This window comes from Monodelphis domestica, chromosome 2 (assembly GCF_027887165.1).
Source record: "Monodelphis domestica isolate mMonDom1 chromosome 2, mMonDom1.pri, whole genome shotgun sequence".
NCBI lineage: Eukaryota > Metazoa > Chordata > Mammalia > Didelphimorphia > Didelphidae > Monodelphis > Monodelphis domestica.
Window position 1 is genome coordinate 531,551,051 of NC_077228.1, and position 16,079 is coordinate 531,567,129.

General features: G+C 51.1%; 1 protein-coding gene across 2 annotated transcripts; it reads right to left on the reverse strand.

Moving 5' to 3' along the window:
* Positions 1-678: 678 nt before the first annotated feature.
* On the reverse strand, positions 679-14,584 carry C2H2orf72 (chromosome 2 C2orf72 homolog). Of its 2 annotated transcripts, none has more exons than XM_007485858.3 (3): positions 13,589-14,584; positions 7,888-7,998; positions 679-4,824 (listed from the first exon to the last, which is right to left on the reverse strand). In XM_007485858.3, exons 1-3 carry the CDS (start codon positions 14,490-14,492, stop codon positions 4,733-4,735), a joined length of 1,107 nt encoding a protein of 368 aa, XP_007485920.1. In that variant the 5' UTR covers positions 14,493-14,584; the 3' UTR covers positions 679-4,732. The 2 variants fall into 2 exon arrangements, with proteins under 2 accessions (XP_007485920.1, XP_007485919.1); XM_007485857.3 differs by having other exon boundaries at positions 7,888-8,001; positions 13,589-14,582.
* Positions 14,585-16,079: the final 1,495 nt, after the last annotated feature.

The following is a 16,079-nucleotide window of genomic DNA, read 5'->3' on the forward strand; positions in this document are numbered from 1 at the left end:
AGCCTCTCCTTACCTTGCCTTCTCACTTATGATGCTCAGTGAGAAAGCTCCTCCACTGAAGCTCTGTGCTCACCCTCCATTTATTAGCTTGGAGAGTTATCTACAAGGCCACCAAAGAGCTATGAGTGACCCTGGGTAAGTCATTTAACCTCCCTGGTTTTTCCTCACCTGTAAAAAGCCTGGAGGACTTCTGAAGTCCCTTCCAGGCCCCTCCCCAGGCCTGGATTTTTTTTCCCTTCCTCCCTTCTCATGGTTTCCCTCAGGGTCAAGTTAAAATCTCTTGGAAGAAGCTCTTCCTGATTCCCTTTAATGCTGGCGATTCCCCTCTGTGGATGAATTTTGATTCATCCTGACTAGAACTTGTTTGTACAGAGTTGTTGGCATGCTGTCTCCTCCATTAGCCTGGGAGCTACTTGGGTTTAGGTGTGTGTGTGTACCTGTGTGTGTGTGTGTGTGTGTGTGTGTTGTTCCCAGCACTTAGCACAGTGCCTGGCACATAGTAGGCACTTAATAGATGCTTTTTGGTTGGTCTATGGTCCTAGATTAAGTGACTTGCTTAGGATCACATAGCCAAGATGTGTAAGAGACAGAATTGGAACCCAAGTCTTCCTGGCTTTGGGGTTGGTTTTCCAATCTCTCATCCCCAGTAAATGACAGATAGTTTTGGCAAGACAACGATAAGGTATTATCTGGTTTTTATTAAATAAGTAAATTGTTACTTCATGTAAGAAAAAAAGTTAACCATTGTTATATTAAGAACATGAACTAAACAAGATTAATGGCTCCAGGACCTCTAGAAGGCCCTCCCAAATTCAAGCTTGAGGACCACTCGGATGATTCAGGAATTCCTCCCATTTTTAAAGATCACAGAGATGGTCAATCCCACAACAGAAGCTCCTTTGAGGCTTCTCTTCAGGAAAAATGGGCTCGCCAATATTGGTGAGTTTATTGTTTTAAGAAAAGGCTCAAGGGCAATGAGGTTGGTGTGAGCTGTTGGCCTTCTCAAGCTGGGATGTTGGCAGTCAGAAGAGTAATCCTTTGTCTCTCTGACATGCCTTAGTCCCCCAAGTCAAGCCCTCACAGCAGCCCTAGGAAGTAGGTGCTGATGAAAGTGTTGTCACTTTCCTCCACCAGCATTTTACACATGAGGAAATAGAGGCTTCCAAAAGTTAAAAGATGAGCCCAAAGTCAGGAAGGGCAAAACAGAGAACCTCTGCTTGGCCTCACTGGTCTAATGCTTATTGCTCAACATTGAAGAGGTAGGATTCTGGGAGATTTGACTCTCCATCCTCAGCCCAGCTTGACACCCATGAGGCTTGTGCCCAGAGGGCAGTCACCAAAGGTATAAATTAAATATGTTTGTTTTTCACAGTAAAAACTGAAGGAAACAAATTGGAGAGGTGGAGAAGTGGGGGACTATGGATATGAAACATTGCATACATCATCAGATTTGACTGATAGATTGATTAGTTTTGCTTAACTTCTCCGCTCACCTCTGGTACGAGGGAAGGTTCACTGGAGGAGAGGGGATGGCATATATCTCCAAAGACAGTTTTAAGCAAAAAAGGGATTGGCGCCATCTTGCAGAAAAGTCTCCCAACTCAAGAGAAAAGGGAGGAAATATCTTCCCACTTCCACCTCCTCAGTAATCTTAGAAACACCACAAATTGGCCATCCCCATACACAAATGGCAGAATTAGTTCCCCTCAAATCATCCTTGTGGATGGAGAGCTATCCTGGTCTCTGAGCCAGCCAGTCCAGGCACACTCGCATCCCCTTGAGACAGCCTTAAGAGGGGGAGATTGGCATCATTTCATTTGCTAAATGAGAGACACGGAGCATTGACGCATCTTGGCAGAAGTTGTCCATCTTTCCATCCTCCTTAGAAAGGAAATCAGGAACTAAGCTTGGATTCCCACCCAGCACTCTTCCATATAGAATGGGGGTGGGGGTGGCAGAGAGCTCCTAATTTACCTCTTGAAAATGAATAAATGGTACACTTAGCTCTTTTAAAAAGGCTGGCCCGATTCCTGGACCCTAAGGGGATGATTCTGTCACTCAGAACAATGGCTGGTCCCAGGTGGTAGCTCCAACCTCTTCTGGAAGCTAAGTTCTGCAGTGATTCCTATTCTGATATCACTAATCCCCCTTTCATTCAATCTGCTTGATGAGGACCTCAGCTCCCAGACCCAACATCTCCAGATGATGAGCCACAGAAAGGAAATCTCCCTTCAGGGTCATTCCCTTCCTGGGTGTTCGCACAAGCCCCATCTTGACTCCCAAGCCCAGACATTATTTCATTCAGAACTGCTCCAAGGGAAGAAATTGGGAGCCAGGACACAGAGCAGGCCAGCCTTGAGCCTCTTTTCTATGGAGAATCCTAGGCAGAGTGGGTCCTTTAAGAAGCCATCACAGTCATTATCATGACCAAGACTGGCCCTGGAGAAGAGATGAGGAGATGGACCTCCTTTCCTTCTTGGCAAAGTGGGGATCTATGGGGGCAGAACTTTGCATATACTGTGAGGGTGTTTGAGGAAATGGCTTTATCTCTTTCTGTTCTATTATGTTCTAATGGGGCCTGATAAAACCTCTCCCTGGAAGACTTCCTGGAGAATTGTAGTGATGGGAATGGGAAGTCTCTTGGAAAAGGGTAGAGCACCAGTTGACATTCTACAACTGTTTCCAGTGGAAGGCTCTCAGCTGGCCCCCTTTGCCATTCTTTGCTTTATTCAGAGATCCCTTTGCTTCCAGGGATCATCCCCCAAGGGGAGTAACCTTGGTTAGCCCCTAGAAACAAGCCTTTGCCTGCCCATAGCTGGAGGCAGATGGCAACCTCGAACCATGGGAGTTTCAGAAGGTTGAAGACTGAGGCACAGAAAGCTGGGAGTTGGAATTCAGCCAAAGTAGGATTCATGCTATGGAGGAACATGGAGAAATCGACTCTCTTCTGAAGTGACTGTTGGGATCTGAGGATTCATGCAGCAGAGACAATGCCACTGGATGGGAACATGGTGGGATAAGTGGTATGTAGAAACTGAGCTAATAGGGTGCTGGGGAAAATATTGTTTTTGCTATATCTTTGAAGTAAGTATCCCTTTGCAAAAGCCAGGAGACATTAATAGCTGCATGGAACAAAGGAATTAATCTTAGTTCCCTAATAATGGAAGGAAACTGGGATATCTAGGGAGCTCAGTGGATTGAGAGCCAGGCTTGGATATGGGAGGTCCTGGGTTCAAATCTGACCTCAGACATTTCCTAGCTGTGTGACCCTGGACATGTCACAAAACTCTAATTGCCTAGCCCTTACTGCTTTTCTGCCTTGGAACCAACATTTAATATTGATTCTAAGACAAAGGGTAGGATTAAAAAAACAACAGAGGGAAACCTAGTTGGGGGGAAGTTGGGGCATCTGTCAAGAAGAAATACCCCAACCTCTGGGCAATCCTGGAACTCTTTGGGAAGATGTCCCCTGCCTTAGCTCAGGAAAAGAGAGCTGCAGCTTCATGACCAAGGAAGGGTGGCTTCTAAGAAGGGGAAGGATGTGGGATGTGTTCTGAAATCAGTGTGATATAAAAACAAAAGATCTTTGTTTAGGAAGCAACCACTGAATTTTCCAGCTGGGGGAGGGGGGGCTCCAGACGTGGTACAATATATCATTTTACAGAGAAGAAAACTGAAGGAAAGATGAGGGACAAACATCTGTGGCAAAGGAGAGCTCAGAAGCCTGCTAGAATGTGCAGCTCAGGCTTGGCCAGACTCCCTAAAGAACCTTTTTGAAATGTGCGCTGGAGTAAAAATGAGTGATATGAAGGGGGTGGGGGGACACAATAACGGCAATGCTGGGTGATACTAGAAGGCCATCAGAGCCTGAAGAATGGGAATGGGCCAACTTAGGCCCAAGCCAAGATGAGGAAACTCCCCTCCCTGCTCTCAGGGAGCTTGGAACTGGTGTCCGCCATCAGGACAGCTCCTGGTGCTGACCGAGTCCCCTCATGTGGTTTTTCTTGGTTCCCAGCAAGGTAGGGGGTTCAAAAACACCAAAGACTGTGGTATAAAAGCAGGGGCCTCAATGGAGCATTCACCAGGTAAATTCTACATAGACTTGGCTTGACTTTTCAGTGCTGTTGCTGTTGTTTTTACAGCGTATTTATTTATTTATGCTGGTCCTTGAGGATGCAATCTAGGAATGTTAGAGCTGGAAAAGACCTGTTACAGCCATCTAGTCCATTCCTCAGTTAGTGAGTTAATATCAAATCCTAGCACGTTATCCTAAAGTCCACTACATGACAGTGGAAATGAGGGATGTGTATAGTTGTGTGCACATGTGTGTCCTTCATGCATATTAACTGACATGGAGGATTGATAGGATATTGTGGATCTATGAAGTCCTATGTCAAGCTTCCCAAGGCAAAGACTTCACATAACACCACTCAATGTAGGTGGCTCTATTTGCCTCAATTTACAGATTGGTAAACTGAGTCATAGAGAAATGAAGTGACAGCTGTGTGAGGAGCAGATCCCAGAAAGAGAGACCACTTTTAGCATCTGCTCTTCAGGTCAGTGAAGCACCTTCCACTTGGGATGAGGACAGACTGGAGCAGAGCCCAGAGAAGGGCCCAGCTCTGGGTGGGGGCAGGAACAAAAGCCAAAGATCTTAAATCCCATTGGTGCTCACCACCTGACTCCAGACCACTGGATCTCCCTCCAGGATCTGGGTGGTGGTCTGGGGCATCTAGGCCCCTGTCCGTCCCTCGATGTCCTCACAGTGTCCATTGGGAGACAGAACTGTCAGTGCCAGCTCCTCTGAGGGGTCCTGGAAACCATCTACAGTAGATAGAAGAGGGGTGGCCAGGAGGAAGGAAAGAGAAAGAGAATCAAACAGGTCACAATGGGTAAAGGACCCCATGAGCAAGCTCAGAAAGATGGAAAGACCCAGCTGTAACTAAGAGCAAATAATCTGGGCTTTTGCATTTCCTTTGGTGATGGGGATACCAATGAACTGGAAAGCAGAGCTCTTGGTAAAATTTCTATCTTCTTTCACTATATGGACAAGCCTGAATGTTGGCAGGTTTCAGTGTCTTTGGGGGGCTGGGCCAGCCCAAGAGCACTGCCCAAGCAGGGTATTCTGATCTCATAGATACAATAATTCTTCAAGACTCATCAGTGCTTTGTTCTTGGGCAGCTAAGAGAAAATGAGTGATGGCAGCAGAGTTGGAGAAGATGCTAAATAAAGTATGGCGTTTGGGAAAGAAAGAGAAATGGGAGGGAACGTAGCAACTGTTGGCATGTTATAACCCTGGAAGACCTCATGAAGCCATGGGGTGTCTAGAGTGCATCCCCCTGGACATAAGGGGGCCCTTCTGACCATGTGTTTGACTCCTCCTAACAGGCCACTCGATTTGTAAAATCAGCACATAATATCAGCTGGGGCAGTTTCCTTAATGTACTGTGATCAATCAGCTAGTATAGAAATGCTCGGTTTAATTGTGATTATCTTAAAGGCTTCTATAAGAATTTCAGGTGTTATTTTCTTAAAATGGCACAAAAATCAGCTAGGAGAAAATGCTATATAAACATCATCGATTATTATTATTTCAAAGTATTAGAATTATCAGGCATTACCTTAAGGTACCATATAATGTTAACTCTAATCATAATCTTAAAACTACATCAGAGGCAGCCAAGTGGATCAGTGGATGCAGTGTTAGACCTGGAGACAGTAGGTCCTGGGTTCAAATGTATCCTTCAACACTTCCTAGCTGTGTTACCCTGGGCAAGTCACTTAACCCCAGTTGCCCAACCCTTACCACTCTTCTGCCTTGGAACCAATTCTTAGTATTGATTCTAAGATAGAAGATAAGAGTTATCAATGGCAACTAGTAAAGAAAAAAAGAAAGGGAGGGATGCAAGGAAGGAAGGAAGGGGAAAAGAAAGAAAGAAACAGAGAGGGAGGGAGGGAGGAAGGAAAGAAGGAAGAGAAGAAGAAAGGAAAGAAGGAAGCAAGGAAAGAAGGAAGGAAGGAAGAAAGGAAGGAAGGAAGGAAGAAAGGAAGGAAGAAAGGAAGGAAGGAAGGAAGGAAGGAAGAAAGGAAGGAAGGAAGGAAGAAAGGAAGGAAGGAAGGAAGGAAGGAAGGAAGGAAGGAAGGAAGGAAGGAAGGAAGGAAGGAAGGAAGGAAGGAAGGAAGGAGGGAATGGAAAGGAAAGAGAAAAAGAAAGCCTTTCCTTTAAGATGCCTAGAGTCAAGAGCCTCCCAAGAGGAAAGTACCAAAGGTCTTCTTTTCTATCATATCTCTCTACTCTGGGTGGTCTGGCTTCCTCTTGCTCTTTGAATTTCTAAAAGTTCTTGAGAAATTTGAGAAGGGAAAGGTGATAGAATTCCAGAATATCAAAGCTAGAATGGATCTTAGAGATCATTTAGTCCCATCTCTCATTTTATGGGTGAATAAAGTGAGGCTGGGGAAGGGAAGTGAGTTGGCCAAGGTCACACAGATTGTAAGGAATAGAGTCAGGATTGAACTCAGGTCCAAGATACTCAAAGGTTATCTAGTCCAATTACTTCATTTTATATAAAGGGAAATTGAGGGCTAAAGAGGCAAACTGATTTTTCCTGATCGTTCATTAAGTATTGTTGCCTGAATTAAACTCACTTCTCTGACTCTGAAGCTGGCGATCTTTCCTGTACTTCTTCTTAATCATTTCTGTAACCCACCATGGCACCTGGCATTGGACTTTGAACCTGGTCACTATTAGTGACATCCTATGGATGAGTGAATGAATGGATGAACGAATCAATGAATAAATGAGTGAAGAACTGAGTGAATGAACCATTAAAGTACAGTCAGGACAGCAGAGGCCATCTAGGTGAAATCCCTTATGTTAGAGATGAGAAAATTGTGGTCTGAGGAGATAAGTGACCCAATCCCAGGGATCTGGAGTAGGAAAGGACTTTCTAGTCTAACTTCTACCAATAAGAATCATCCTTTCTCTCTATAATCACTTAGACTTTGCTGGAAAAGTTAAGAGAGGCCAGGAGCTCACTACCTTTCCAGGCAGCTGATGCCATGGTTGGATAGCTCTAATTAGCAGAAAGTTTTTCCTGGCATGAAGCCAAATGTACTTCTTTGGCTACCTATACATGCTCTTGGTTCTGGCTTTCCATGGCTAATTTTGAAGGAGGCAGCTGAGAAACAGAGAAGAGACAAGGTATAGATAAAAAGAAAGTGGGAAGCCATAAAGAGAAGCATATAAATCATATGCTGATGTTCTTGGGATCTAATTTCCGGAGCAGGCTGCCAAAAGGGAAGTTTTGGAAGTATGAATGAATGAATGAATGAATGAATTTAATTTGGGAGGAGTAATCAAAACAATCCTCTGATTGCTCCTGGAAAGGGCATACTGATCAACTGACCTAATCAGAGCATATTTGTAGAGCACTTAGCCTGGCACATAGTAGGTGCCTAATGAGAGCTTATTTCCTCCCTTAGGGCTCTGCTCAGCTCCCTAGGGACTTCCTCCCATTGCCACCACTCCTCCTATTAAAATGTATACTCCTTGAGGGACATGCTTAACATAGTATTTGATGCATAAGGGGAATTTAATAAATATTTCTTATTCATTTATCCATTCACATTCTAAAGAGGCAAGGAAATGCTCAGAAAAGGAAACTGAAGCCTCTGCAGAGGTCAGGGTAGAAGGACCATGGATGGAAGGAGGTAAGGAGCCTGGAGAGACAGAAAGGAATAAGACAGAAGCCTCAAGTCCAGGGGACCTGGGGCTAGATGGGTGGCTTCCCTGGGAGAATGAGTAAATAGAAGTCCAAGGAGAGAAGGGACAGTCCTCTCCTACCAGGGCCCAAGATTCGCTCCATCAGGGAATAGGACATGCTTACCTTCAGCTGGGCTGCTGGTGGTGCTATTGGCCTGATCCTTCCTCCTGCTCCAAGAAGACCAAGGAAGGCATCTTAGGAGCCTTTGGAATCCCATTCTCTCCCTCATCCTCTCTGCTGAAGACAGAATACACCAAGAGAAATGGAGTCAGACATACAAGAGGCATAGGTTTCAGTTATGGGACCCACCTGGGAAGATTTGGAGTTCCAAAAGGGGCCTTCCATGGTGCTGAGAGTTTCCTAAATCTTAATTTCTTCAGTTAAAGGAAAGAAGAAAAAAAGAAGGAAGGAAGGAAGGAAGGAAGGAAGGAAGGAAGGAAGGAAGGAAGGAAGGAAGGAAGGAAGGAAGGAAGGAAGGAAGGAAGGAAGGAAAGATAAGGAAACTGAGGCACAGAGTGTTTAAGTGATTTATCCATGGTCACTCTACTAGTATCTATGCAAGTCTTCCAAATGCAAGGCCAGTGCCCATCCAATAGACCATGCTGACTCTCCGAATTAGACATTTTCCCTCTTACTGTCCTCAAACAAGGAGAAAAGTCTATTTTTATTTTATCTCCTAGAGAAGTCTTTCCATTTGCTTTCTTGTTTTTTCCCCTTATGTTACTTTGTTGTAATTTTGGGGTAAATTTTTCTTGGTTCTATTTTTTTTTGTGCTCAGCATCAGTTCAAATATATCTTCTTATGTTTCTTTGAATTCTTGATATTTTTCCTTTTTTTTTTAAATCAGGCCTGTGATTTCATTGGTCCAGAACTCCCAATGAGGAAGTTTCCTCTTCAAATGTACATTAGCACATGCCCTTTAAAAAACAAGCCTTTGACTTCTATCTTAGAATCAATATTAAATGTTGTTTCTAAGGCAGAAGAGCAGTAATGGCTAGGCAATCGGGGTTAAGTAACTTGCCCAGGGTTACACAGCTAGAAAGTGTCTGAGGTCAGATTTGAACCCAGGACCTCCCCTCTCTAGGTCTGGGTCTGTATTCCCAGAACAACCTAGCTTCTTTCTGTTAAGACACTTTCTAATTATAACTCAGCCAAAGAGCATTTATTAAGCCCCAACTATGTGCCAGCCACCATCCCAGGCACTGGCAATACAAAGAGACACAAATGATACAAAAATAAAACGGCCCCTGCCCTCAGGTCTTTAAAGTGGATCAGAGGAGCCAGTAGCTAGCAATAGACAATACTGACATCATTTATAGAGAACGTTAGGATTTTCAAAGCACTTTAAAGATGTTCGTTTGTTTTATTTTCACACAACCCTGAGGAGTGGGTGTTATTATTGTCTCCATTGAACAGGTGAGGAAAACTAAGGCAGACAAAGGTTAGGTGACTTGCTCAATGTCTGAGGTCAGATTTGACCTCAGATCTCCCTGACTCCAGACCCAGCATTCTCTGTCTGCTGTGTCCTCTGGCTGCCCATAGCTTGTACACCTATTACATATATACTAAATAAGTGTGGGGAGAGGGTGTCTCTAATAGTTAGAGGGATCCAGAAAGCTTTTAGAAGGGGGAGAGCAAACTTGTGATCCCATTTGTAGTTTTCTTGGCAGAGATACTGGAGGGGTTTGCCATTTCCTTCTCCAGTTCATTTGACAGATGAGCAAACTGAGGCCAACAGGGTGAAGTGACTTGCCCAGGGTCACATAGCTAGTAAGGGTCTGAGGCCAGATTTGAACTCAGGAAGATGAGTCTTCCTGACTCCAGACCCAGTGCTCTACTTACTGAGCCACCTGGCTGCCTTGATGCATTCAGGACCTCTCCTATGTCAGGAACTACATGAGTGAGCTGAGGACCCTGTTGAGGAAGAGGAAGAGGAAGAGGAAGAGAAGAGGAAGTTGCTCTCCCCCTGCTCATCCCTGCAGCCCTGAGCTCTTTCCTGTGCCTACATCATCAGCCACTGGCCTGCGGGCCATCTCCACTTGACTGTCCCATGAGCATCTCCAACTGACTAAGCATGTGTGAAACAGAACCCAGGAGCTTCTCCCCAAAAGCTATACTTCCCACTCTTTTCCCTGTTTCTGTCCAAGGTACCACCATTTCCCAAGTCATCCATATTTGCAACCTGGTCACCATCCTCAGATTTTCTCTTTCCTTCAACCTTCATCCAATTGATTGCCAAGTCTTGTCATTTCTACCTCCGCCACCTTCTTGGACTCAACTCTTTCTCTCCATTCATCTTCTGGAGTTAAAATCTGGCCCCAGACACTTCCTAGCTGTGTGACCCTGGGTAAGTCACTTCACCCTGTTTGCCTCAGTTTCCTCAACTGTAAAAAGAGCTGGAGAAGGAAATGGCCAACCACTCCAGTATCTCTGCCAAGAAAACTCCAGATGGGGTCATGAAGAGTCAGACACAATTGAACAATGACAATACTTTGGATTCTGCCATTCCCACAGTTCTGAATCTGCTTAATTGGATTCTCATTAAATACGCATCACTCCATCTTCTCAAGAAGAAGACATTTTAGCAAATGCTTTGCTTAAATAAAGGTAAACAATATTGACATCCCTCAATTGACATATACAGTAGCCCTGTCAAGAACAGAAGGAATCAGAGCAGCTGAGATGGGAGGTTCTGGGCTTAAATTTGCCCCTCCCAGACACTTTGTAGCTTCATGACCCTGGGCAAGTCATTTCACCCCAGTTGCTTAGCCTTTACTGCTCTTCTGCCTTGGAACCAACACCTTAATGATTCTAAGATGGAAGGTAAAGGTTTAATCCTCCCCCCCAAGGAATCCATTTAGTCCGGCATGACTTCTTTCGACAGCCGGTTAGGCTGGTCAGTCCGTGGTCATCGCTGCTTCCTTTTCTAGATGTTTATCAGACATCTTTTAATGATCTGCTCCACGATTTCACCGGAAACTAAAGTCAAACTTACTGGCCTGTAATTTCCAGCCTCGCTCCTTTTCCATTTCTGGAGAACCAGGCCAATCCGGTGGCGCCTGTCCTCTCCATCATGGTGGCTCTTCCTGCCCCTTGCCCTCCTCACCCCTGGCTGGGGCCAGGCAGAACAAGCCCGAACTCCTCCTCCTCTACCTTTAGAGAGCACAGGCAAGCCACAGATGCCTCTCAGTCTCTGAGGAGGTATTCATTCCTCCCCTCCCCAGCCCTAAAGAACAGCAAAGTGGTTGGAGCTGCCAACATGTGGTCCCTCATGGGTGGCAGTAAGGTGCCCCACTTAATGATGGGGAGACAACACGGAGGAAATCACTCTCCGGCTCTGGAAGGAAGGGAGGATTGGGGGGTCCTCACAGATCTGCAGGTGACCAGGGATCCCTGCCTCCCCCGAGGCAGGCTGAAGAGGCCAGAGGGAGAGAATGCAAAGGCCACCCACCTCCTCATCCTCACCCTGGGAAGCTGCCTCTGGTCCCCCAGAATCACGGGCTCTCTGGGCCGGGAGGGACCCCAGCAGCCAGTTACTCCAACCTGTACCAGAGCGAGAATCCCCAAACAACAACCTAGGACAAGCAGCCAGGCATCTCTGCTTGGCTACTGCCAGCGTGGGCCAGGCTCCATCCCCCTGGCAGCCCACTCCACTCTGCCAAGGCTCCAAAGGTCAGCAGTCTCCCCTGCCACCCCCATTTCACCTAGGGAGCAAAGGGAGCCAAGCAAAGCCCTCTCCTCATTAGCACCTAAAGTCAGTTATCCCAGAAGCAAAAGGACATTGAGCATCATGGGCCCCAAGACTCAATCTGATCCACTCCTCTCGTTTGACAGATGAGGAAACTGAGGCTCAGACCTCAGATTCGGCTGGGCCAAGGTCATAGAACTCCGGCCTCCTTGACTCCAGAGGCCACCTTCTCACCATCAAGGTGTCCAGTCCATCCTCTCTTCTTCAGGACACCCTCTTCAACTGACCTTGGCCATTTAAGAAGCCTCAACATCCTACATGATCCCTGGAACTCCCAAATGCTAAATTTAAAAATTCACCATCCTATGGACGCCTGAGTGCTTCAAAATGCCCTCAACGACTAAGCTATTTCAGCCTACGGGCAGTTAGCTGGCTCAGTGGACAAAGAGCCAGGCTTGGAGAGAGGAAGTCTTGGGTTCAAATCTGGTTTCAGACATTTCCTAGCTGTGTGACCCTGGGCAAGTCACTTAGCCCCAGTTGCTTAGCCTTTAGCACTTCTGCCTCGGAACTAATAGTTGGTGTCAATGGAAGGTAAGAACTTTAAAATGAATAAATAAAATAAAAGGAAGGCCCTGGGCTTTCCATCTCTGGATGCCTGAGCTCTCCAGCTCCCCCGAGCCAAGAGGACTCTCACTGGGGCAGAGCCGTCACCTTCCTCTTCCAGAGGAGAAAGCTGAGCTCCTGAGAGCTTGAGAACCTACACTCCTGGGTTTGGAGCCCTCAGAGGCTATAGAGCCCAGTCCTTCCTTTTTCAGATGGGGAAACTGAGGACTAAGTGAGTTAAAAGACTTGGGATGATAAGGGTAGACCTAGAAGAGAGATCAGTGTCCTTCTAGCCTGATGCCCTCCTTTTACAAAGGAGGAAACTGAGGCTGAGAGAGGAGAAGGAATTTGTCCAAAGTCAGGCAGGAAGTAAAGGGCAGGTCTGGATTCGAACTCGGGTCATCGTTTGTGCTGAATGTACAGAAAGGAACTTATCTCCTGAAATCTCTAGGTTCCTCCGACTTCAGCTCTCTTCCCCAGAAGATCCGAGCTACCTGGCCCTGGCTGTGGCTGTGGCCGCCCTTCAGTCCACCCTGCCTCTATTCATCACCGTCTTTACTGTGCGCAGCACCAGGGGAGGGGCTGGGGAGGACCCAAAGCCCCAGAAGCCCCCCCCCGCCTTTCAGGACTGCGTATCCCAGAGGGGCTCCCTCGCCGCCCCCTGCCGCTGCCCCAAGTTCTCCTCAGCTCTCCTCTGCCCGTGTCCTCTAGCCCCCAGCATGAGTGAGAGAGCCGGACAGCACCTTGGAGAGAGGCCGCCTGCGGCAGCCTCCTTGTGATAAGGGATGCTCTGGGATGGGGCAGCGCCTCGCAGGATCTAGAGCTGGAAGGGACCTCCTCGCCTTGCAGAGAGGGAACCTGGGACCCAGAGAGGGGAAAGGACTGGGCCAAGGTCACCCCGTGGGGCAGCTCCTGGAGGCCGAGTCTCTTTTCCAGGCTCCCAGGTTCCTTCCCTGACACACGCGCGCGCACACAAGCGCCTCATCCTCAAACTCAAGCTGTCTGGCCCCGGGCTGAGAACAAGAGCCTTGGACCTGCCCCCGCCTCCACGCAGTCACCCCGGGAAGGAAGGAGCAGCCCGGCGCCCCAGGGCTCCAGCGCAGGGAGTGTGTGTGCTGGGGGGGGGGGAGGGGCGGGGGAGTGAACAGCCCCGAGAGGGGCGCCATGGCTACGGGACGCTGGCACGGGGGCCTGGAACCCTGCGCGGCGGCCCCTAGCGAGAGGAAGGATGGCCCGCCAGAGATGCCGGCGCTCGGGACAAAGCTCTGTCAGCTCCCCAGCAAATCGCGGCCCCTGTCTGGGCCTTTTCCGTAAAATGAGAGGGGCGGAGGCTCCGCGAGGCCCCTTCCCACACTCCGTCCAATCGAGTCCCTTCAACTTTCTGGCTGTGTGTGACCTTGGGCAAGTCTCTCCCTCTCCCTGGCCTGCCTCGGTTTCTTCCCCTGCCAGAGCGGGGCTGCGGGACGAGCTGGGTTCTCTCCCAGGCCTCCCCCACCTCCTTGCCCCCCATCCGGTTCCCTCGGCCCGGCTGACCTGGAGGCCGCTGACCCGCGGCGGCCCGCAGAGCCCTGCAGGCTGCGCTCTGCACGTCCGCGGCGCTGGCCGGACGCGCGGGGCAGTAGGAGGCCGCCTGCACCGGGCCGCCCGCATCACGGCCGAACACGGAGCGCAGTAGCGCCTCCAGCAGGTGCATGGCCTCAGCCTCGCTTCCCTCCTCCGTGCTTTGGATCTCGCCGCGGCCCCCGCCAGGTTCCTCCACCAAGACCCCGACCAGCGCTGCACCGCTGCCTCCGCCGCAGTCCCCAGCGGGCCCCCAAGGCTGGGGCCGCCACCTGGGCCGCCACCGAGGCCTCTGCCGCCGCCGAGCGCGCACGTCCCGCAGGATCTCCCGCAGGCGCAGGCGCGGCTCCGAAGCCCGCAGGGAAGCTTCTCGGCACAGCACGAACACGAGTGGGGAGCGGATCGCCCGCTCCGGGGGCCCGCGGCCGGAAGCCCGCGTCTCCTCCACCTTCTGCGGATCTCCAGGCTTGACGCTGACTTCTTCAGCTTCTACCTCCTGCGAACCTCGGGGATTCCCGCTGGCCTCTTCAACCGCCACCTCCTGCGGGCCTCCAGGATTACCGTTGGCCTCTTCAGCCACCACCTCCTGCGGACCTCCAGGATTACCACTGGCCGTTTCAGCCGCCAACTCCTGTGGACCTCCGGGCTTGCTGCCAACCTCCTCCTCCGCTTCCTCCTCCTCCTTCTCCGCTTCGTCCTCCTCCTCCTCCTCCGGCTGGGGGAAGACGTGGCGAGCGAAGCCTCTCATCAGGTTGCGGCTCTGCTCCCGCTCCCACAGCTCGGCCACCAGCAGCACCCGGCCGCGGCCCCCGGCGCCCTCGAGCAGGGCCTGTAGCAGCTCCCCGGGCCCAACCGCCGCCGCCGCCCCGGGCTCCATGGCCCCGCTTGGCCCGCGCCCGCCGCCCAGCACGGCGTCTCTGGCAGCCGCCGGCCCCTCGGCGGCCACCAGGCTGGCCCCGCCTCAGCCAGGCCTCGGGGACGGCCGCCCCGGGACACGCCCCCGCACACGGGGCTCACGTGCCACCCCACCCGCTGCCATTCCCGGACCCCGGAAAGCGTGCCCAGAGCGGGCACTGCCATCCTTTGCCTCCTGTCCGCTGCCCTCAGAGAGCGGCCGGACAGAGAAACCGAGGCACGAGGGCTCTGGCCCTGTGGCCTTGGACGAGTCATTCCTCAGCTGTCAGAGAGCGCTGGGGGCGGGGGCTTTCGGGGCCCCGCGGGCCTTCTGGGTGGGGGAGGGGGTCACCCCAGACAAGCCTCCCCGCCCCCATCCCTCCCGAGGCTGGCAGCTCTCCGAGGTCCCCTCCAGCTCCCCGAAGAGAGCAAACAGCGGCCCGCCCGGCCTTTGATCCCGCACTTCCAGGGCTCCTGGGGTGGGGGTGGGGGTGGGGGTGGGGAAGCATCCCGGCGGCCTCCTCGCTGCGGTCCAAGGCAGAGAGCAGGCCGGAGCGGGCAGCGCCCTTCCGCAGCCTCGTTTTCTCCTCTTCCTTAGGAGGAAGAAGGTGCAAGTGGAGAGAGCGCCGGCTTAGAACCATTGGAACCAGGGAGGCTCCTCGTCCTGGGTTCAACCGACCGGGTGGCCCTGGGCGAATCATTTCACCCGGCTTGCCTCAGTTTCCTCCTCTGTCCAATGACCTGGAGAGGGAAAGGACTGGGCGCTGCAGTGTCTCTGCTGGGAAAACCCCAAACGGGACAGAAGGACAGCTTGGGTTCGAGCTAGAAGAGAAGGGGGGGGCACGGGGGGGGGGGGGCTCCCTCTCCAAGAGAAGCCACTGGAGTCCTTTGCCACGTTCTGCTCCAGCTCAATGGGCAGAGCAGGAAACAGCCTCGGCTGCGGAGGTCAGGTTGGAACCCAGGAGGCTGAGCCTCCCCTTGGCCACCTCACTGCAAGCAGGGTGGTCCTTGGGCCCTGGCGATGGATGGCCGCCACCACCAGGCCCAGCAGAGGCTCTGGGCCCACACGGTTCGAGGAAGCAGCCCGGCTCCCCTGGCCATGGCCTGGCTCCTGCCTTTTGGCCTCAGACAGCCTCCCCTTTGCTGAGGGCGCCAGGTGGTCGGAGGGAAGAGAAGAGGCCCTGAGCCGCCCGTCCTCACCCAGAACCAGGCCTGGCCCCGGCCCCACCCCCGCTGGCACGAGGCACCCAGTGGGTCCGCTTCCTGCGTGCAGACACTTGGAGATCGGCCGGCCGAGCAGAGCCCCGGCATCCTCTGAGGCCGGCCGGCCATCCACACACTTCCCCGTCCCGGCCTCCAGCCCTCTACTCTGGTCTCTGCCCTCAGTCGGGCTCCGGCCTCACACCCGTCCCCAAGAGGAAGCGGGTCCTGGAGAAGGGCGGGAGAGGGCGGCCCTGCCCCTGCGGGCTTCTCCGCACCCCAGCCTCCTCTTAGCCTCCTCCATAAAGAAGGTGAGGAGGAAGCCCAGGAGGAGCAGCAGGCGAGCCAGCTTTCCCCTTCGCTTCTGGCA

Excerpts from the sequence above, each read along its gene's own strand:
- C2H2orf72 (XM_007485857.3), bottom strand. The coding sequence starts at position 14,492 with ATGGAGCCCGGGGCGGCGGCGGCGGTTGGGCCCGGGGAGCTGCTACAG. Across the intron at positions 8,002-13,588 it reads CGCGGGTCAGCGGCCTCCAG|CAGAGAGGATGAGGGAGAGA; the intron begins GTCAGCCGGGCC and ends TTCTGTCTTCAG. Across the intron at positions 4,825-7,887 it reads CACCAGCAGCCCAGCTGAAG|ATGGTTTCCAGGACCCCTCA; the intron begins GTAAGCATGTCC and ends TATCTACTGTAG.